We start from the raw sequence: 20,733 nt of genomic DNA on the forward strand, positions 1-20,733 counted from the left end.
AGAGTAAGAGAGAGTATGCATGCACTATGTATTTGTATATGAAAGATAAAGAGGGATAGAAATAGAGAGAGAGAGAGAGAGAAAGAGAGAGAGAGAGAGAAGGTGGCAAGAACCGAAAGCCAGAGGCGGATGTCGCGCCGGGCTAAAGTTAAATTAAATCACGAGCGAAGGCAGCTAATATTGTAGTTTATCTGGCGGGACATTAGCGTCGGTGAAATATGCGCCGCCTCCTTCTCGGCAAAACTTAAAATCAAGATTTCCACGAAGTTCAAGCGCGCGCGACTAGGCTCGCGCTGCTAACTTACTCCCACCTATCCCAACTCAACCCCATCCCCTATCAACCTAACCCTCTTTCTCTTTCTCTATTTCTCTCTAGCTCTCTTACGTCCTTTCCGTGTTTCCTGCTAAGTCGCGCGTGAAAATACTAATTATTATACTGATTATTAATACGAAAAGTTGGCCGAGCCGCCGCTATACTACTACTTCAACCCGTTTCGCGTTACTACTCTCTACCTGCCGTTTAACGTAGTCTTCCAGAGAGAGGGTTGAGCAACGGTAGGATGTGGAAGGGAAAGGAAAAGGAAGAGAGAAGGCTCCGCCTTCGCGAGAAACCCAGCCATCCGGATTATGCTTATATGTATATATCTATAACCTACTCGGTTAAAACGAGGAAAAGACGAGTACCTGGATATCTCTATCCGAACTACTCTCTCAAATCTGTCCAAACGTTTTGTCGGAATAATATCAAACGTTTTTTTTTTTCTATCCTTACGAATTCTCTAAACAATAAATCTTCAAATCTGTCTGATCATTTTTGTATCAAATTATTCGTAAATCAATTATTTATGTTTTATTGGATCGCAGACAATATTGAAATATTAAACGTTTTGTTTTATATCTTAACATTAGCATTGTTTTATATTTTACAATATTAAAGTTCAATTTTTATCATTATTTATCAAAATATTTCATTTGCAAATATTTTTCAAAGTGTTTTATTATTTACTTTTTTTGTAATTATTATTAAAATGCGCGCCTGTATGTATGCAACCCTCCAGACACACTTTGAAAATGCTGCTTGCGAGCGCCATCTACTGGGACGGAATTTTTTTGCAGTCAAAACTGTTTATACACGCGTGTATGACGGGTTGCCTATCTTTCGGGCAGAAAAAATTCCGTCCCAGTAGATGGCGCTTTTCAAAGTGTGTCTGGAGGGTTGCATACAAACAGGCGCATATTTTTATAATTAAATTAATAATTAAATAAATAATTACAAATTAAAAGAACAAATAATATTATAATAATATTAAATAATAATTTATCCTCGAAAGTTGTTTATTTGAAGGTTTAACTTTTAACGTGTGTGATATGTACACATGTTTTTTTTTATTGACAAAATAATTGAATTATTTTGCATCACGCTAATGTTGATTTTTGATTCTTCAATATGTCCTCGACGAAAGTATCGTTTTTCGAGAATCTCGCATAACTAGAATAATCATTTTTATATGTTTATTAATATTGAAAAATATTGAATTGTTTATATTTAGTAACTTACATTCTTAGATATTTGTCTATTTCCTTTGATGAGAGAGACGGTTGAATCGATTTAGCAGACTCTACTAAATGTTCTTGAGTTACTTTTATATCCGAGGCTTGAATTTTCTCCTCCTATTGTTTAAGAAAAAAAGAAAAAGAAATTCATTAGACAATTGTAATATATATTCTTCAAGAAAACTTCGAGTACTATAGGCCTTAATCAAATCTTATATGTACAATGTAATGTCTATCTCGTTTCTTTCTTAATTACTAACGTAGACCTAAATGAACACATTATAAAGCTTATCGGTGTGCAAGGCTACTCTCCAATCGTGACGCGTTTAGGAAACTCGCTCGCTAATTAGACGAACAGTTTGGATAACCGTGTTCTTCCGGTAGGTAAGTATCTACCTAACTTTGTTTTCTACGAAGGAAGTTAATTAATAATTTCCTCTTACACGGAATGCCTCTACGTAACGGTGTCCTACGTAAACCGTCTTCCAAAATCTTACAAACTCATATATTATCCTTTATTTTATCTATTCATTTATGTCGATACTATTCTAACGATCCAACACAAGACACATTATCAAAGATCATTATTGATTAATTCAAACAAAACACCATCATTGTTGGAAAATACTTTAAATGTTTAAATGAAAGTTCCTAACAATCCATGACTACTTTTCGATCCTGCAGAAAGGACAGGATAGCATTATGGTTCTCTCTCTCTCTCTCTCTCTCTCTCTCTAAGTCGTGTATCATTATAACGCATAAGATAATAACCCCCTCGACGTTCAGCGAGGCGTAGGCCAAGATGAAGTGGAGCAAGATCGAGGGATGGTTCTGTACTCTCTCACTCTCCTGGCGTGTGCTAATAAACCTTGCTCTCTACATTTCTCCTAGGTTATATCGCAATACCTCTCTACAACTAACAACGATGGTGGCACCAATATTAGTGATGGTGGTGGTAATGGTGGTGGTGATGATACGATATAGTACGTACGTCCTTCATTTATATCTTATATGTACATATATATATATATATATATGTATATACTTGTCTATGTAAAACACAAACCTAACGATATTATCGTCATTACGTACTATCTTACTTCGGAAGTTCCCTACAAATGATTCTCCGTGAATCTCCCTTCATTCATAGAAAATGCTTTTCATTATTGGCGAAATGACTTAAGAAGGATCGTTAACGAAATGTCTTATTTTCACATAATACAATGATAATCCTTTATCATTTGAAAATCAAAAGTAAACTCAAGCAGACGTTTAATTGAGAAATTATCTATTATTAATATTAAGATATTTGTATTATTTACCGGTATGATTTTGACGGCATCTTCAAACGCAGCCAATTTAGCTTGGGTTATTATCGAGTTTAAATCGGCACCAGTTAATTCAACCGAAATACGTGCGATTTCTTTCAAATCTATTTCTGTTATGTTTATGTTTTGGGATTGACAAAGAACATGCAATATTTCTTCTCTTTCTACCTAATAAAATAAACATTAAAATTGATGTTAAAACAATATTGATATGTTAATGATAAATATTAGAATATCTTATATACCTCATTTGGTATTGGACAATATAACGATTTATCCAAACGACCAGGTCTTAAAAGAGCTGGATCTAATAAATCTGGTCTTGACGTGGCTGCCACTACGGCAACACCTTCTCTGTCTTCAATACCATCAAGTTGGGTCAACAATTGATTCACCACTCTATCCGTTACACCTGTACTATCATGACCACGTCTGTAAAAATATTAATTATCAATTTAATACCTTTGAATGAATCATTTGATTTCGAATAATTTACCTTGGAGCAAGACTATCGAATTCATCGAAGAAAAGAACGCATGGTTTAGCGCGAAGTGCTCTACAAATAATATTTCATTATGTATTATATTGAATTAATGTCTGATTAATCTTTGTTTTTTTTTTATTTATTTCATTATAACATTGTATAAAGCATACCTTTCGAAAATTTTTCTTACAGATTCTTCACTCACCCCAATGTACTTGGATAACAATTCAGGACCCTAATCAAAACGAATGATACAAAATAAAATATATACATTTTGAAATACAATCGTATTCAAATAAATATTTTCGTACCTTAACACTAATTAAATTAACCCCACATTCATTAGCTATAGCTTTGCCTAAAAGAGTCTTCCCTGTACCTGGCATACCATACAACAAAACACCACTTTGAAGTTTGATAGGTGCATTTTGAAATATTTCAGGATACTTTAATGGCCAATGTAAAATCTCCGTCAATGATTTTTTAATTTCAACTAATCCTCCGATATCTGACCAAGTGTGATCAGATCCTTTATACAATTGAACACCTTGCAAAGACAATGGTTTATAATTTTTCAAGACATTAGAAATATCGTCCTCTGTTATAACTATCGGTGGTTTGATATCTTCTTTTGCTAATTAAAAACGATCGAATTAGAATATCATTCGTTGATTGTTGTTTTCTCATAAACGTTTGATATTTATTACCACAACGTTTCCAAGCTGCAAACGTCGCCTTATCTGCCACATCAACGAGATCTTGTACCATCCATCCCTCCGTCTTGTTACCATAGTAATCCCAATTCACGTTGCCAGGCATATACAACTTGTCCTCGAGCATTAATTGCAAAATATCGATTCTATCCGGCTGAGGTGAGACAAATTAACGAATGTATATATTCCAGATCGATGACACAAATTTGCATACGCGAATGATAACACACAATGTTTTTTTTTTTCAAAGTATTTTTCAATTACAAAATTATTTTTACCTTTTCGAGATTTGGTATTGAGAGAATCGTTCGAAAAAAATTTGATCCTTTCAATGGTCTCATTTTTTTGCCAATGTTATTCATACTAACGCACGTAGCTATGATTGAAACGTAATGAGATTCTTGACATTGCGTTACAGCATTGATGATCATGTCAGTAACCCTAACATATTTTTGTGATAATATTGTATATACATGTTTGTTTGAATATTATTGAGTAATTATGACAGTGGTTTAAATAAACAAAAATATTGAATATTAATAAATTTATTAATATAAATCCTATAATTAATTAATATAAATTAATATAAATATAATTAATATAAATATAATTGTATTAATTAATATAAATATAATTGTAATACAAAATACAATAAATTTATATTGTTTTATACCACTGTCATAATTACCATCACAATTAAGTTTTAATATATGTAGCATAATAAAATTTAGCATTTAAAAAATACCTAAATGCATTTACAGAATCAGGGGTATTATTCTCTTCGTTGTTTGATGATATCATAGTAATACTTTCGATATTTTCCAAAAATAGTACAGATGGTTGATGATAAATACATTGAGATATCGCTGCACATATGACTTTCTGTAACATTTCTACTTTTTTTCCTAAATAAGAACAAATAATTTATATTCACCTCATATTTAAATAACTTTGTTATCATCATTGACAAAAATGATAAATCTATGTAATACTTGTAATAAATGAATACCTTTGAACGATATACAATCGATTAAATGGGTATGTACAAAATACGGTGATTTTTGTAATCTTTTAATTAATATTTTACATAAAGTTGATTTTCCTGAACCAACATCACCGCATATTAAAATATTTTCTCTATTATACTCGAGATTCGTTGGTGCATTTAATCGTAAACTGAGATCTAATGTAATTTGACATTCCGAAAGAATATTTTCTAAATGTCTGTAATATATGATACCAGTATTATATTTTTTGTATAAATCATATAGATAAATATTATATATTAAATATATACCTCGTAGAAATTTTGTCGTGAGAGTCATCCTCCATTTCATATTCCAGTGTTAACAAATCGTCCAAATCTAATTTTGATTTAAGATGAATCGTAATATTTGTAAGTAAATCTTTGTCGAGAAAAGCATGCGTACATTTTTCCGGTAAAAGTTTAACGATACATCGATTACCATCGTTAAGTTTAATTGGTGCACAAGAATTTAATAATACCTTTTGATGAATAGAATATCTTTGAAAAAAATCTTTGATATTTTGCAAAGACGTTGTTTGTATCATCGGATAAACTTCAATGGTCAATGGAATTGAATTTTTCTTAACTTCGATCGGTGATAAGACAACTTTTGCACCCATCTTTAAACGCAATCCAATTCTTACGCACTCAGAAATATAAATATTACTGTGAACGTAATCTAGCTTTAATTGAATTTTATCTATAACGTCTGGAAATTTATCCAAAAGGTCCTCCAATATGAAAACTTTCACCGTTAATTCCGAAGATAAACTTGGAATTGGTGATTCTATATTTTTCAAAAAATGTGTACTTTGTGTATTAACGTTTACTTGTTCCTCCGATACTTTTTTCATTTTACAAATAATACCATCATTCGTATATTGTATTTCTTTCGGTACGTGAAGTCGTGATACAAAAACGTTATAAGGAGATCTCAAAATAACATCGATTGGATTGGTATTATCAAACGAACTTAATTCGGGGAAGAAATGTACTCGATAAACAATCCATTGATTTTGTTCTCGTCGATAATTTTGTAACAACGAGTAATTTTTATCTATGTCATTTTTCTTATTATTCTCAATCTCCGAAAAATATGGTATTAATTTTTTTAATTTATTACACAAATTAAATCTATCATCATCGTTTGATGATTCTATTTGTTTGTTTACAGTAGTTCGAATTTCATTAGTCACGTGAACTTCCGTAAATTGTTCCAATTTTCCATAAGAAAAATTTGGTTCGAGCATTTCTGTAATCGATTTCAAATATCAAATAAAAACAAAATAATATATATCCCACAAATAAGATTCAATTTTAATTATAATTAATGTAAAAAAAAATCACTTGCCTGTAGTTACAACTATAGTTGAAAATTTCGAGACCCAAATTACTATGGGTTGATTTTTCGCAACTATTTGAATTTTATTTAACAAAGTCGATTGTATTTTATCGACTTGAAGTTCCTATAATGGAATTATAAAAAGTGTTAATATTCTACTATCATATTGGTAAATATACATAACGTTAATTATTATATTAATAATTGTCGTTATAACTTTACCAATATTTCACGATCTTCATTTGTTCGTGGAACAACTGTTATACTCATCAATGATGATACATCTTTTACAAAAGATACAAAAACTTCATCACCTTCCTCTATATTCAAAGATTTCGCAAATGGCGCAGAAAGACATAACGCTTTATCGGTAATTTGTCTCGAACTACATGATAAAAAGTAAGTCGAGTCCTTGTGTAATACCGAGATGACATTATTCTGCGATAAATAATAGCAATAATTAGATTAATAATAATTAAAAGAAAAAAAACATCAAAAAAAAACATTCAGTATAAATAATTAATTTAAAAGATGAATAAAATTATCGACATATGGTAAGGTCGATAAAATAAAAAAAATGTCAAATCGGATAATGCTGTCATCTAGCGAGAAGAACACAAAATATATGATAATGAAACAAGAGATAATAGATATAATATTACTCAATCGGTTATATTGTTCCAAATTTATTCCCCTTCGCACAGGTAGCGTAAGATGATTAGCATTATTATAAAATAAATAAAAAAAGAAAACACTAACCTTTGTTCCATGTCTACGTAGCCAGATGTCCGGGACATACGCGAAACAATTATCGATTTTAATATAACTCACTAAAAATCGTTCTCCCATATTGTCGTTGATATTTGACACATGTTACAAAGCAACGATTGTAAGCGCATAACAAAATGCGTGACAATACAACAATAGCGTCGAGAAAACAACAGCAAACAATTACCTGTTTTTTTGCTCTCTCTCGCACTTTGGCGTTTTATGCACCGAAATAAAATACAATTTCACGTATGTATATAAATATATAAATATCTAACAAATGTTTATTACAATTATCGATATTAGTAATTTTTTTAGGTTAGGAAACTTAACTAATAAACTTTACGTTACACAAATAAGTTATTTCTTTACCCGGTCGGTAACTTTATAGACGTATGATAAATTTGATGTAAGATCAAAGGTTAATAAGCAGAGTAATTAAAAATGCATACTAATTTTATATAAAAAAAAATCCTTTAGCTAGTTTAGTAATTCATTTGTTTATATCGATAACATATTGCGTTCTGAATGCATCAAATTATTTTAAATGATGTATATGTTTTCAATAGGATGCCAAATTTATTTTGTTTTTTTTTTTTTACTTGTTTGTTGTACTTTCTTATATAAGGTCACTAACCTTGAAACGCTAAACCCGAATATCAGGCGAAAGAAAAAATTCTACACTAAAAAATATTATATTTGATTAGGAACTGAAAATATAATATTGTAAACGAATTATTAATAACAACTTTAAATTGTTACTCTTTCCAATTTTTGATAAATAAATAATTTCTTCGTGATCAAATTCAAAAATGTCTTCAAACTGTTTGAATTTCACTCTTAACAAAAAGAAAATGTAAAAATAATGTTATTCAAATATTACTTCGCGTGTGATTTACAAAATTATAATATAATTAATTACGTTGTATATTACGTATAATTATATTGTATATAATTTACTAATAATCTTTTTTTATTTTTATCAACAAAAAAAAGTTATAATAATTATCAAAGATTTGTTTAAATAAATTTATCGAAAACTAGAGATTAACTCGTTCATATATCCAAATTTTATTACAAAAATAATAAATTCAAATGGTCCTAGATAATTTCTCCCAGCCCCCCAAAAAATAGAAATTAAAGTTTGTGCAACTTGAAAAAAATTTGTAGTTCCTTCATAGATAGCAGGTCGATCGCTAAGCTCGCATTTTTATTGGCCCTCTTAAATTATAATTGTCCAATCATAAGATATACGTGTATCAACTGTGATATTTTGAATTGTTTTGAAGCAGCGTCAACTACAGTTGCTCTATAGAAAGATTGAACAACTTACTAACGTTCTGATCGCATAGAAATCATCTAAATGTGAAAGTTCATACATTTTTCATTATTATATACATAAATACTTATTTTCTCAGGTAACTTTTATTTATATATCTTTGGTTTTAATATTATAACCTAAAAGTATCAATATATCCATCTAATATTCTAATCGTCGAATGTTATCTTTGCTCACGTTGGTTTCTCTTGTAATAAACTCAAAGTTTCACAAATTTCTTAATTCTAAACTCTCTATTTCATTTATACAATACTCGAATAAAGCATGTAATGTCTGTAAATTATAAATTTAATACAATATTAATATCCTATCATCTATCACAAATATAATCATTTCCGTATTCCCGCGTTTTTTGATTTCGTTGTACGTGCAGTTTTTTTTGGGGTAAATTTTTAGAAAAAAAAAGAATGTAGAATCATGATAGAAGATATTTGTTTGATAATTAATTAAACTCAGATTGTTGCAGGCTTGTTACAAATGTAAAAGTTATTTGGAAAAATATGCGCGTGTATCGTATGATTATATGTTTATAATAATCTCAAATTTCGGTTTCTTTTTTTTTTTTTTTTGTAGAAATTTATCAAGAAATTTTGTAGTTAAACAATAATTAAAAAAAAAATGGTTCCACGAAAATCGGTACTTGGACAAATCAAATCAAATGGTAATACTAGATTATTAAGACAAGGAATTTCAACGAGAAGTCAAAATGTAAAAATCAATAATTCAAATATAAAACAACCAATTATTAACAAAGATAATCGAGGTAAAAGAAAAGCAGAAGGATCACCGTTGAAAGATAAAACTGTTAAAAGATCTGCGTTAGGAAATATTACTAATGTAAGTAATGTTTCGTTTATATTAAACACAAGAGAGTATATATTTGTTTTTTAAGTACTAATTTTTATCATTCCTTTGATTTATTCAGGCCATTGGAAAACAATTAGGAACACAACAACAACAACCTGAACCAAAGAAAGTAGTTAAAAAAGTTGCTACTAAAACTAAAGCACGTATTCTAACTAATGAAAATAAAGTTGTAACAGAGAAAATATTTCCGAAACAAGATGTAGCACCAGTAACTAAATTAAAGCCAGTACGAGTAAAAATAGTTAAACATGATGAAGAAGAAAATAAAATAATTAATAATAATGTAAAACCTATTAGGCCTAGCTTAGAATCCGAAAAATCATCTGAGGATAGCTCGTTATATATGAGTGCATTGGAAGAATCAGAAAATAGTATTAAAAAATCTGAGAGAGTAAATAACAAGGTAAGTTTTGATCAATGTTAATTATATCATTTTCATATACATATAATAAATTAATTTAATATCATACTCTAGCATTTATATGGCTACATAACTGTATATAAATATATAAGTTTAAAATGCATGTACATTTAGGCTGATATAAATGAAAAAAATGAAAATGAACAAAATGAAATTGAGAAAAATGAAATAAACGCAAAATTAAATATTGACGATACTACGAAAGATAAAGTAGAAATACCGTTTATTCTTACTACAAAACATTTGGATCCTATACCCGAAAGGATATTACCGGAAGGCGTAGAATGGGATTTTGACATAGAAAATTGGTTAGATCCATTTCAAGTATCACAGTATGCTATGGACATTTTTAATTATTTAAAGGATCGAGAATGTTTATTTCCTATTGGTGATTATATGGAAAAACAAGTATGCCTTTCACGTTGGATGCGATCACTTTTAGTAGATTGGATGGTTGAAGTGCAAGAATCATTTGAACTCAATCATGAAACTTTATATTTGGCTGTGAAATTAGTGGACCTTTATTTAACAAAAGTCACAGTTGGTACGGAGACTTTACAACTTTTAGGCGCTTCCAGTCTTTTTATAGCCAGTAAATACGACGTAAGTTAAATTTACGTCGTAAATAAATCCAAATTTATTAATATTTCTTTATATTGATTATAATCTTTTTATGTATATATATGTTTGTATAATTAGGAAAGGATACCTCCAATGGTTGAAGATTTCTTGTATATATGTGACGGCGCTTATACGCAAAGAGAACTTATAAAAATGGAAATAAGTGTTTTAAAAGTAATAGATTTTGATTTAGGCATACCTCTTTCATATAGATTTCTTAGGCGATACGCTAGGGTATGTATTTCATTTATTTTATTATTAATCGCATAATAATAAAATGAAATAATAATTCAATTTTATATTTATATGTATATATATACATATATATATATATATAGTGTGGAAAAGTATCAATGCCAACGTTAACTCTGGCTCGATTTATCTTGGAATATTCATTGATGGATTATTCGACCATTAGGTTTAGTGATAGTAAACTGGCAGCGTCTGCACTTCTACTTGCACTTCAAATGAAAGATTTAGGTGGATGGACTCCAACTTTAGAATATTATAGTGGTTATAAAGTTGATGATCTACGAAATATTGTCTATGTTTTAAATGAAGGATTACATAGAAAACATAAAGAAGCATTAGTAACAATTCGCAATAAATACAGTCATAAGTAAGTAAACGTTTTTAATATTATTATGAATATTATAATTATTATAAAATATGATAGAGAAAATAATATATGTAAAATAAATATCCCCTGCAAAATTTATGAATTAAACTAAAATTTATTTACTTTATTTTTTTTTAGGATATTCTTCGAAGTAGCAAAACTGCCATTAAAAGATACACTAGATATTTAAATACTTTTAATAAACGTTTAAATGTAGATAGAGATATTCCTATAATTATTCCAAAACACATAAATTTGATTAACTGTTATTAGTTGATCTTATGCGTAAGCAAAAATGTTATCATAATCAACTCACATGCATTAACGTTCAGATCATAATGATTGAACACAGTTTATATAAGGATAGGAAAAAAAGATAATATTTCGGTGTAATTTTAATTACTATTGTGAAATGTAAAAATAGTTTATATTGATGAATGACATAGAAGCTCAATTAATGCTTCGCATAAAAATTATCTTCTAAAAGTCAATACAAATAATCTTCGTTATGCATCTGCCTGTTTTTTTTTATTATTATTATTATTATTATTATATTATTATTATTATTATTATTTATAGTAAACAATATCTTCTTTATCGTCCTATACCACGATTTATTTTATAATTTTTTGTTAACAAAAAAAAAAATTTATTTTAACGTCACACTTTTTTACTTCCAGACAATGTTTATAACACAAAGTGTTTTAAAATATGAAAAGATTGAGATGTGCATCATTTATTTATTATTATTATTATTTTTTTTTTTTCTTTATTTTCTTTTTTGCAGGTCTTTTTCTTTTTGTTTTTTTGTTTTTCTGTTTTTTTTTTTTTTTTTTTTTTTTTACAACATTGTATACTCTGTATTGTAACAAACCAACAAATTGTTATAAACTTACGAATTAGATTTTCTAGAAATTTATTTTCTCTACATGATGTTAGATCAAAAACAAAATTTAGCATAGTCCTTAAAGTATATTCGTGTGGCGTATTGTTATGCATTTATACATCTTAGATTTAAACTGATAAAGAATGTGTAATGGACGAATATTTATCAAATTTTTCAGTATTCATACAGAATGTGTCCTTATGATGATTCCATAGTATTTTAATATATAATAATCAAATTTGATAAATATTATAAGTAAGAAAAAAACAACAACTATAACTATAGTAGCATGCTTTTACTTTTAGAAGTTTCGTAAAAGAAAAAAATAAATGTTAGTACGTTCGTTGTAATAATCAACAAAATGTTGGATCAAATATTTTTACAACGATATATATATATATATAAAGTAACGATGAAATAAATTATTATATTCTTCTACTCCTATTTTATTTATATTGAAATATATAATATACCGTGTCACTTTAAATATCAATTTTGTTGTTGCAACCAAGCTAAGTTGCTTGTTTTGCAACCAAGTAATGAAGTATTCCAAAGCATAACAAAACATAATTAATTATTATATAAATTGAAAATCATATTTACACTCATATTCAAATTTCTTATTTATATATATATATATATATATCTTATATATGTATATATATATCTATATATATATATACATACATAGAAAAAAAAATTAATAAGTAAACAAATTACTACCACCTGTGATATAAAACATTTCGTAAAAATATCGCATATTTTCAAGTATTAATTGCACATACTACAAAAATTTTCTATTTTATAACAATATAACTTGTATATTAACAAAATTCAATTTATATTGTGTAGTAGCAATTAATAATTTTTTAAATATATCACAAATTCACGCATGTAATTGTACATACTGGTCATTTGTAACTAATGTATACATATCAATCATAAATTGGAAACAAATTTTGAAAAATAAAAGTTGAATTAAGAGATTTGGCAGCCGTGATAAAATTTACTGAAAATTTAGGTGGTGTAAATATATATAATATATATATATATATATATTTTATAATTATCGAATATGTAAGTGTCTATGATTGTATAAGTTTGTATGTCGACCATTATAAATAATAAAACCATATAATTTTGTTATTTTATTGAGTTTATTATAAATCTAAACAAACATTATGTTAAGTGAAATTGACAATATAATAATAAACCTTACATAATGTTCGTTTAAATACTTTTTTAAATTATATTTTGTAATGTCATGCTTTCAATTCATTATTGCTAGATTTTTAATATATACATTGTATATATATACAATGATATCTATATACATGATAAATTTGAAATTAAATCGATTATATCAATAACTTACAAACAATGTATAATAAAGGAGCAGTTTTGTTTTTCTTTATAAATAATTTTTATTCTAACATTTGTAATAAATATTTGATAACGTACTCTTGAGATAAAAATAGGTTCATCTATGTTTTTGTTATTGTTACTATAATTATTATTATTATTTTTTTTTTGACATGCACAATTAGTATTAATATTATTTATACATACAAATAGTATAATTAGTATTTTTAAACTATAAGCAAATCTTATGGTACTAAGTAACTAAAAATACAAGTTTTATCATATTTATCTCTGTATATATTATCTACAAAATATAGATTTTCAATTAACTTTTGTATATAATATTTTACTGGAAATACCTCTTTTCTCTTTTATATGTTAAACTTTATATTTTAAATTATTTATTACTCTCTCTTCTCTCTCTCTCTCTCTCTCTCTCTCTCTTAAACATTTTCTTCAATAATTCTTATAACATTTCTTTTTTTCTTCTATTATGGTAACAATTGCTAGCAAAAAGATACATCTTTCCTTATATATATACAATTTATTTATTTAAATAAAAATTATATATAATTGAGAAAATTAGTATTGTATATCACAATTTTGTCAGTCTTACCATACCACCTAATGGTATGCATTTAAAATGTTTTCTTAACATAGAACAAATGTTTTATTCAACAGTTCATAATTTAGAGCAAATTATTATTAAAATAATAACTGAAAAATAAAACAGTTCTATCAAAATTAAGATACATTCTAAACGCTAACCATATAATATATGTCATAGGTATTTTATAATATTGTTATTAATTATATATCCAAGTACCTAGCATCGTTAACATTTTTTCGTATATTATATTAATACTAAATGAATGGCTAATGATTAAAAGGAACCATGTGTGTAATGTTTATACGTTGATACTGAGATTTGAAAATACTAATTGTAATTGATTATGACTATAGAGAGACAAAACACATATTTTGAAGAATATATATATATATATATAAATTATAAATAATAAAAAATTTGAATTCACATATAATTTAAAAACTTTTCACAAAATCTTTCTTATCGTTTACATTCTAATTTAATCGATGTTTTTTCTATAACAGAAGAAATTCTTACCTTTTGTCAAAGTGCTTCTTGTCTTGATACTCTTCTAGCTTGCAAACGATCACAACGTTTACATTCTAATTTATTAAACGTTGTTTTACATTCATTATGGAAACAAGCTCCACAAATTTCACATCGGGTAATTTTGGACAATTCCCATGGAAATATCACGTCTTTGGAGTAACATATTTCGCATACAAATCCTCTTGCTTGACATAACTGTGAAATAAATTATACAAAATTATATTTAAATATTGTAATAATAATAATAATAATAAAATAGAACATAAAATAACGTAACTGTGAATACATGCAAGCACATGAATAATTTTGAATAAAAATATTTCATACCTCACAAGCGGTAACATGAGCATTACACACTTCGATCAATTCTTGTAATTGCATGGGTAATATTCCAAGCTTAACGTACATAAGATCTTGTATAGAGTATATATGTGGATCATTTATAATATAATTTGGCTCTTTCTTTAAAATATCTTGAACGCTGTTTAAATATTAAAGTACATATTAAAAATGATTTAATCATGAAATAATTACAAATATCACATTTCAAGTTACAAGTAATAAGAAAACTTACTTCGCTGCAAATCGGCAAGTATACAAAAAATCTTTAAGGAAATATAACTTCGTGCGTAATATTCTTGTTCTTTCTAATTGTTTTATACGTCTGTACAATGAAACATTTAAATCTTGAATTTGAAACAATGGATCAAGCATCATTTGGTCTAATAATCTGTATGAAAAGTTAGACACAGGATACCTTAAAATAATATAAATAAATTTAACATATTTTAAATACAATACAGAATATATTTTGATATAAATATTTTAAAAATACCTATTAAAATCCCATTTAGATAATATTTTTCCTGGTATTAGAGCAACTTGATTCGTATGACAGCCAGTACAAAAATATCTACCCAAGTATTCGCAATATCGAAACTTGTTAGAATATTTAACTGCAACTTTCATACCACAACCTGCACATCTATAATTCTGTTTAGCTATTAAAGTTCGTCTGCTGTAAAAAAATACATTGATGAAATTATTATAACATATGTAATAATTTAATAATCTAATATTAACAAAAAAAATATATAATTATAAATACTTACATAGGTGGAGGATGTGGAGTAAATATAATCTGTGGTCTGGGTGGAGCCCATTCTACAGTTCCACGTAATTGAATAGAATCTTCCTTTTCAACTTCATCCGGACTAACAGGCCAACTTTTTGGTAGAGGTAATAATCGTTGTGGAGCATCTTTTTCAGAAACAAGCCATTGCAATTCGCTTGCTCGTGGTAACTGCTTTTCACTAAATCTACTAATAAGCGACAATGCTACACCTTCTGCAGATATAATACTTTCATTTTGCGACAATTCTAAACCTTGCTTAAATTGATGTAAATCAGCATCAGAATATAGCGAAGCCATAGATGCAGATATTCCAGAATTGTTCAATTTAGTCATATTTGCATTATCTACTTCTATATCTTCTACATCATCCGTTGAAATACTATCAGATGGAGTATTAGAAGAAGTTGATAAAGGACTCACGCTTTGATCTGTAGTTGTTGTATCAGTCTTGCCATCGCTGAATATATCACGATTCCATGTTCTTCCTCTACATCGTTCTTCTTGACGCTGACGTCGTCTAATTCGTATTCTTTGTTTAAGATTATTAATTTCTTCATCGCTATCTTCAACGGTTTCATCCACAAGACACCATTGTCTGTTACATTTGATTTGTTCAATAGCAGCTATCATAGCTTCGGAAATACTAAAATGTGCATTTTCCCTATCTAATTCAGCATTAGCTTTAGAAAATTGTGCCGATGACAAAAAACTTGTCAAGCTTTGTCCTTCTATAGGCCTTGGAAAAAATCCTGTAGCCATCGGTTGAACACTACTCCCACCATCCTCCATAAAACTTTTCTTTGGCGTTCTAATATCCTTTTGTCCTTCTATTTCAACTGACCACGAATTAGAAAACTCCGGTGCAGATCTTGGTAAAAATGAACTTATCTTTTTAAATTTTCGGTTTATTTTGATACCACCATTCGTTCCATGTTTCCTTAAATTTACTCCATCTGTGGTTTCTGACGAAATACAATGTTCTTCAACGACCCCTCTTATCGAATCTTCATAATTTAAAGTACTGCTACTTCCGCTAGAAGTATTTAACATTCTTTTATTCTCTTGCGCTATTTTTATTTTATTTCTCATTTTTCTTGTAGGAGTCTTTGGTTTAGTTGCTACTTTTTCACTTGACGAATTCATTGATTGTTTAACATCCGAGTAATTAATGTGAATTATTTTTGACAACTCAACGGAAGGTGTTTGAATCTTAACAGTTTTGTGCACACATGGATTTTTGGTAGAGTTTAAAACAGTTATTGAAGTTTCTGAAGAACTGTTATGAGAATCCTCTAATGTTGGAAGACTACTCCAAGTTTTCAAAGAAATATCATAAACTTTATCATTCTTATTTATATTGCTTTTATTATTAATATCTTGATTATGTTGAGACGCTGTGTTTTTAACACTTCTATTTGTATACGATAACTGACCATTTGTTTGAATATGTAGTTTCCTTTCTCTAAGTATACCCAAAGTCGTAGAACAAAAGTTTGCAGGATAAGATGAGGAACGTTTATGTCTTTTAGGACTTAAATTAGAAGAGACCCAATTTGGTTGAAACTGTAAAGATTAAAATTTAACACAACTTATTAAAAATAATTATATATGCACAACTAATTCTACATCTAAGTTAAATAAAAACTTACTAAACATGGATCGATCTCTGTTAGAAGTATTGGTTGGTTTCTTTCTACTGCTCTTAAACAAATCAAAGTAGCTTCGGCTAATTTTTCTTGACACAAGAAAGCCCATGGTTCCAGACAGGAAAGTAAATGTTCCTTATCGGATAAAAGCCAAGATAGTTTGTGAGATAAGCTATGATTTTCTAAACTGTAAACAAATAGCGTTGTTTTATTTCTTAATTATTAAAAACTATATTTATTCGTATCTTTACCTTTTGTACAGCCATAACATATCTTTCCGAGAAATGATTTTGGTTGGTAAATTAGAAAAATAATCTTCATTTTCAGATATTATGGGTGATGACACTAATGACGGTTGAAGCCAATTTAATCCTTGAATAAAAATCCAACAATTCGGTTCACCCTGTAAATTTCAATTTTCAACATTACTATAATTTATTTTAAAAAATAAACATTTCAGAGAGTTATCATTTAATAATATACTAATGAAAATATTATATTTTATTTTTTCAACACAAATATTGATGTTACATCTTTTACTTACATTAGAATTAAATATACGAAAGCCATGTTTGAAGATTTGTTCCATTGCATTGTGTAATCTATTTAAACCACCATAAACATTCCATACATTTGCTATACCATCAATAAGTAACCCTTCCACGGTAAATCTGAGGTTTTGTAGAAGTTGCCATTGTTCTTTAACGTGTGTGTTTTCACACATTTTTCTGATTATACAAAAATATATTACTATGAATAAATTAATTTGTTTATGTATACATCAAAACAATAACAAAATAAGACAATATTATATTTCAAATGAGAATATATCTGAAATCATTATATATAAATGTTGAATGATATTGCTTGCAACAATACACGTTATCCAATATCTCTTCATGACGTTTAAATTCTATTCAATTATTTTGTATTCAAGTATTTTCATATTTTAATGTATTTAAATCAATTTTGTCTTGTAATAATATCAACAGAGATGCAAATATTAATTCATCGTTGTTTACAACGTCCATCATCCACGATCACATGCCAATTACTGCTAATTTAAATAAAGGTTAGAATAATGTTGTCCTACTAGACCTTCAAGTTCTTTTTTTTTTTTTTTTATCGTATGACTATGATGCATCTGCGCAGTCTTTTCCTGTAATTAGGTTAAAATCTTCTAACTATAAGATAGATAACTATCTGCAATTTTCATTTTATATCTGCAATGTTAGATGGCGCAACAAATTATCTGTGTAACTAACTGTGTATATATGTGTAACAAATTTACTAACACATATTTCAAATATTTAGAAGAACGTTAGAAAAATAATATGTTTAAAAGTAAATAATAAAACATGTAAATTACATTATAAACACTGTAATAAAAGAATTCATCTAATCAGGGAGAATTTTAATTCCTTTTAAAATCTTTTTATTTGCTTAATTTCATCAGATTGAAAGAAAAAAATGTTGACAGTCTTAATTTACATGCTGTAAAGTACAATGATTAAATACATTCTGTTCTTAATATATACATTAGAGTAAACATTCGAACTTAATGAAAAAATTGTTACTAATAAGATAATCAATGTACATTTCAAGATTCATAATGTTTATATATATTTTTTAATGACAATTCGTTTGTGTTAAACAAATACCACTTTTATAGATACAATTCGATTGAAGTACATTTTTCATGTATGACAATGATAAAGAAATAAAATCGATGAAAACAATTAACAAAATTTCCATCGATTTCCACATTCGTTGCATAATACAAAGGTAGTCATAGGTTCATCAGCTGACCGCGTTTGTACTTGATTATAGGTACAATTACGTTTTTTGCATTTACCACATTTGAGTAAATCAGTTTTAGTGCCTTGTACAGTAGCAAGTTGAGCATTATTAATTGCTTCCTTTTGGAATTTTTCCCGTAATTGTTTTATTTCATCACTTGCCATTTCCTCGGCAGTCATAACAGCTAATCGTGCTGGTGTAATAGCACCGGCAATGAAATTCGTTTTTAAACTAGGATTTTTAACATCACGTAAATTTGCAACTCTACTGCGAACCTGTAAAATAAATATATAATATAACGTATAAGCAATATAAGCAATTGATAAATGATTTATTTTATATTTTCATTTTTTTATTATTTACCCTATTTTTGTATCTATTATCAGTATTCTTGAATTCTGCATATATTGCTTCTTCTAATTCTTCTGCTAATTCTTCTGGACTAGCACAACCATCAACAGTTTTATCATCTACTCTCAATGCGGCAGCTAACAATTCTCTACATTTTAATCTTACAGCATCTGTTGTAGTAGGAGCTGGAAATGATGCTTGTTTTCTTTGTAGATCTTTATTAGGCTTTTCTTCTTTTATTTTTACATCATTTCCATCCACCATATCTTTATCTTTCTTTTGATCTGTTTCATCTTTATTTTTCTCTGATTTCTCTTCTCTTTTTTTTGAACTACTCGAAGTAGTAGAATCTTTGTCTTTATTGGATCCTGAAATGGAATTAATAATAATTATGAAATAAAACATACAAAATGTTATTATTTTTTTATCAATATATTTTTTCTACAATTAAATGTAATTTATACTTACCAGATAAAAATTTTTTCCAATTTTTAATAAGAGTCTTTGATAATGAAATGACTTCATCGTCTCTACTTGATTTTCTCAAAGCATTTACTGTCATGCCGATTCTTGTTTTTGTTAGAAGCTCCAAATCAACAGGAAGTTTCTGTAAAATTTTAAGAAGCTCCAAAGCTTGCTCTTGACCCTGAAAAAAAGAAGGAAAAAAAAACACTCAAAAGTAACTAAAATATTTGTAATTTAAAATACTTATCTTTTAATAGTTTTCCAAAGTATCATATATAATTTATATTCTATTAAAAATAACAAAAATTTTAGAAACATTTCAAATGATCTTTTCAATATTAGTAAAAAATTCAAATACATTGAATTATGAACTTCGGATATTACACTTTGAACATGCACTATAACTTTATTGTACTATATTAATCAAAACACAATTGTTTACTTGTAGACAAACATATGTTAAACTTATTTCTTATATGTAAATAATATATTTAAGTAACAAATCTTAAAAGATTCAAACTTTTATTCTTAAAATGCTATTCCCTTTTGATTTAATTCATCGACATGTTCAAGCGATATTCAACTAGGTTAATTTTACTCACTTACTCACCGTCCCGTCACCACTTGACATTTTGTTTAATTTTTTTGAATTCGTAAAACCTCCTCTTCGGCAGTCATTGTTAAAACGGACTAGTTTTTACTTAAAAATTAATATAAATACACAAAATAATGACCGAACAACAAAACTGCAACGGTCGTAATATGATCATGTATCATATAAACATTCAAGGGAATCTAGCCAAGTGTTGAAAATAGACGCGCCATACAGTAATTTAACACAACTGACCAATCATAAAATGTTTACGT

The 20,733-nt window shown here is 27.7% G+C and overlaps 4 protein-coding genes across 7 annotated transcripts; 1 reads left to right on the forward strand and 3 right to left on the reverse strand.

Annotated features, from left to right (window-relative positions):
• Window positions 1–1,317: 1,317 nt before the first annotated feature.
• Window positions 1,318–7,544, reverse strand: Pex1 (peroxisomal biogenesis factor 1). Of its 2 annotated transcripts, none has more exons than XM_089170544.1 (15): window positions 7,404–7,544; window positions 6,671–6,886; window positions 6,458–6,572; window positions 5,377–6,358; window positions 5,089–5,303; window positions 4,825–4,984; window positions 4,358–4,520; window positions 4,074–4,233; window positions 3,678–4,000; window positions 3,537–3,601; window positions 3,379–3,438; window positions 3,128–3,314; window positions 2,877–3,050; window positions 1,559–1,671; window positions 1,318–1,489 (listed from the first exon to the last, which is right to left on the reverse strand). In XM_089170544.1, exons 2-15 carry the CDS (start codon window positions 6,716–6,718, stop codon window positions 1,417–1,419), a joined length of 2,838 nt encoding a protein of 945 aa, XP_089026670.1. In that variant the 5' UTR covers window positions 6,719–6,886; window positions 7,404–7,544; the 3' UTR covers window positions 1,318–1,416. The 2 variants fall into 2 exon arrangements, with proteins under 2 accessions (XP_089026670.1, XP_015191398.2); XM_015335912.2 differs by lacking the exon at window positions 7,404–7,544 and adding an exon at window positions 7,208–7,348.
• On the forward strand, window positions 7,326–12,036 carry CycB3 (cyclin B3). Of its 2 annotated transcripts, none has more exons than XM_015335914.2 (7): window positions 7,326–7,465; window positions 9,129–9,392; window positions 9,481–9,825; window positions 9,958–10,446; window positions 10,543–10,698; window positions 10,803–11,083; window positions 11,222–12,036. In XM_015335914.2, exons 2-7 carry the CDS (start codon window positions 9,174–9,176, stop codon window positions 11,271–11,273), a joined length of 1,542 nt encoding a protein of 513 aa, XP_015191400.1. In that variant the 5' UTR covers window positions 7,326–7,465; window positions 9,129–9,173; the 3' UTR covers window positions 11,274–12,036. The 2 variants fall into 2 exon arrangements, with proteins under 2 accessions (XP_015191400.1, XP_015191401.1); XM_015335915.2 differs by lacking the exon at window positions 7,326–7,465 and adding an exon at window positions 8,272–8,634.
• Window positions 11,983–18,417, reverse strand: Rubicon (run domain Beclin-1-interacting and cysteine-rich domain-containing protein rubicon). Of its 2 annotated transcripts, none has more exons than XM_015335911.2 (8): window positions 17,795–18,417; window positions 17,502–17,653; window positions 17,254–17,437; window positions 15,582–17,167; window positions 15,305–15,484; window positions 15,044–15,226; window positions 14,797–14,950; window positions 11,983–14,664 (listed from the first exon to the last, which is right to left on the reverse strand). In XM_015335911.2, the coding sequence occupies exons 1-8, from the start codon at window positions 17,972–17,974 to the stop codon at window positions 14,464–14,466; spliced, it is 2,820 nt and encodes a 939-aa protein (XP_015191397.2). In that variant the 5' UTR covers window positions 17,975–18,417; the 3' UTR covers window positions 11,983–14,463. The 2 variants fall into 2 exon arrangements, with proteins under 2 accessions (XP_015191397.2, XP_015191395.2); XM_015335909.2 differs by having other exon boundaries at window positions 15,305–15,487; window positions 17,795–18,415.
• A 245-nt stretch (window positions 18,418–18,662) lies between these two features.
• Window positions 18,663–20,689, reverse strand: TfIIS (RNA polymerase II elongation factor). The gene is given in 5 exon segments (XM_015335956.2): window positions 18,663–19,325; window positions 19,414–19,769; window positions 19,870–20,047; window positions 20,477–20,514; window positions 20,517–20,689. Coding segments are annotated over 5 exon segments (936 nt in total). The 5' UTR covers window positions 20,545–20,689; the 3' UTR covers window positions 18,663–18,989.
• Window positions 20,690–20,733: the final 44 nt, after the last annotated feature.

Source organism: Polistes dominula, unplaced genomic scaffold (genome assembly GCF_049000335.1).
Source record: "Polistes dominula isolate Pdom_NZ unplaced genomic scaffold, Pdom_raw_medaka contig_79, whole genome shotgun sequence".
Taxonomy (NCBI): Eukaryota; Metazoa; Arthropoda; class Insecta; order Hymenoptera; family Vespidae; genus Polistes; species Polistes dominula.

Bases quoted from the DNA above. Each gene is read 5' to 3' on its own strand.
- Pex1 (XM_015335912.2), bottom strand. From the start codon at position 7,297: ATGGGAGAACGATTTTTAGTGAGTTATATTAAAATCGATAATTGTTTC. The intron at 4,001-4,073 runs GTAATAAATATC...GTTTTTAATTAG, and splicing joins TGCAGCTTGGAAACGTTGTG to CAAAAGAAGATATCAAACCA. The intron at 3,439-3,536 runs GTATGCTTTATA...TATTATTTGTAG, and splicing joins GTAAGAAAAATTTTCGAAAG to AGCACTTCGCGCTAAACCAT.
- CycB3 (XM_015335914.2), top strand. From the start codon at position 9,174: ATGGTTCCACGAAAATCGGTACTTGGACAAATCAAATCAAATGGTAAT. The intron at 9,393-9,480 runs GTAAGTAATGTT...TGATTTATTCAG, and splicing joins CGTTAGGAAATATTACTAAT to GCCATTGGAAAACAATTAGG. The intron at 10,447-10,542 runs GTAAGTTAAATT...TTGTATAATTAG, and splicing joins TTATAGCCAGTAAATACGAC to GAAAGGATACCTCCAATGGT.
- Rubicon (XM_015335909.2), bottom strand. From the start codon at position 17,974: ATGTGTGAAAACACACACGTTAAAGAACAATGGCAACTTCTACAAAAC. The intron at 15,488-15,581 runs GTAAGTATTTAT...ATTTTTTTACAG, and splicing joins ACTCCACATCCTCCACCTAT to CAGACGAACTTTAATAGCTA. The intron at 15,227-15,304 runs GTATTTTTAAAA...TATTATTTTAAG, and splicing joins TCTAAATGGGATTTTAATAG to GTATCCTGTGTCTAACTTTT.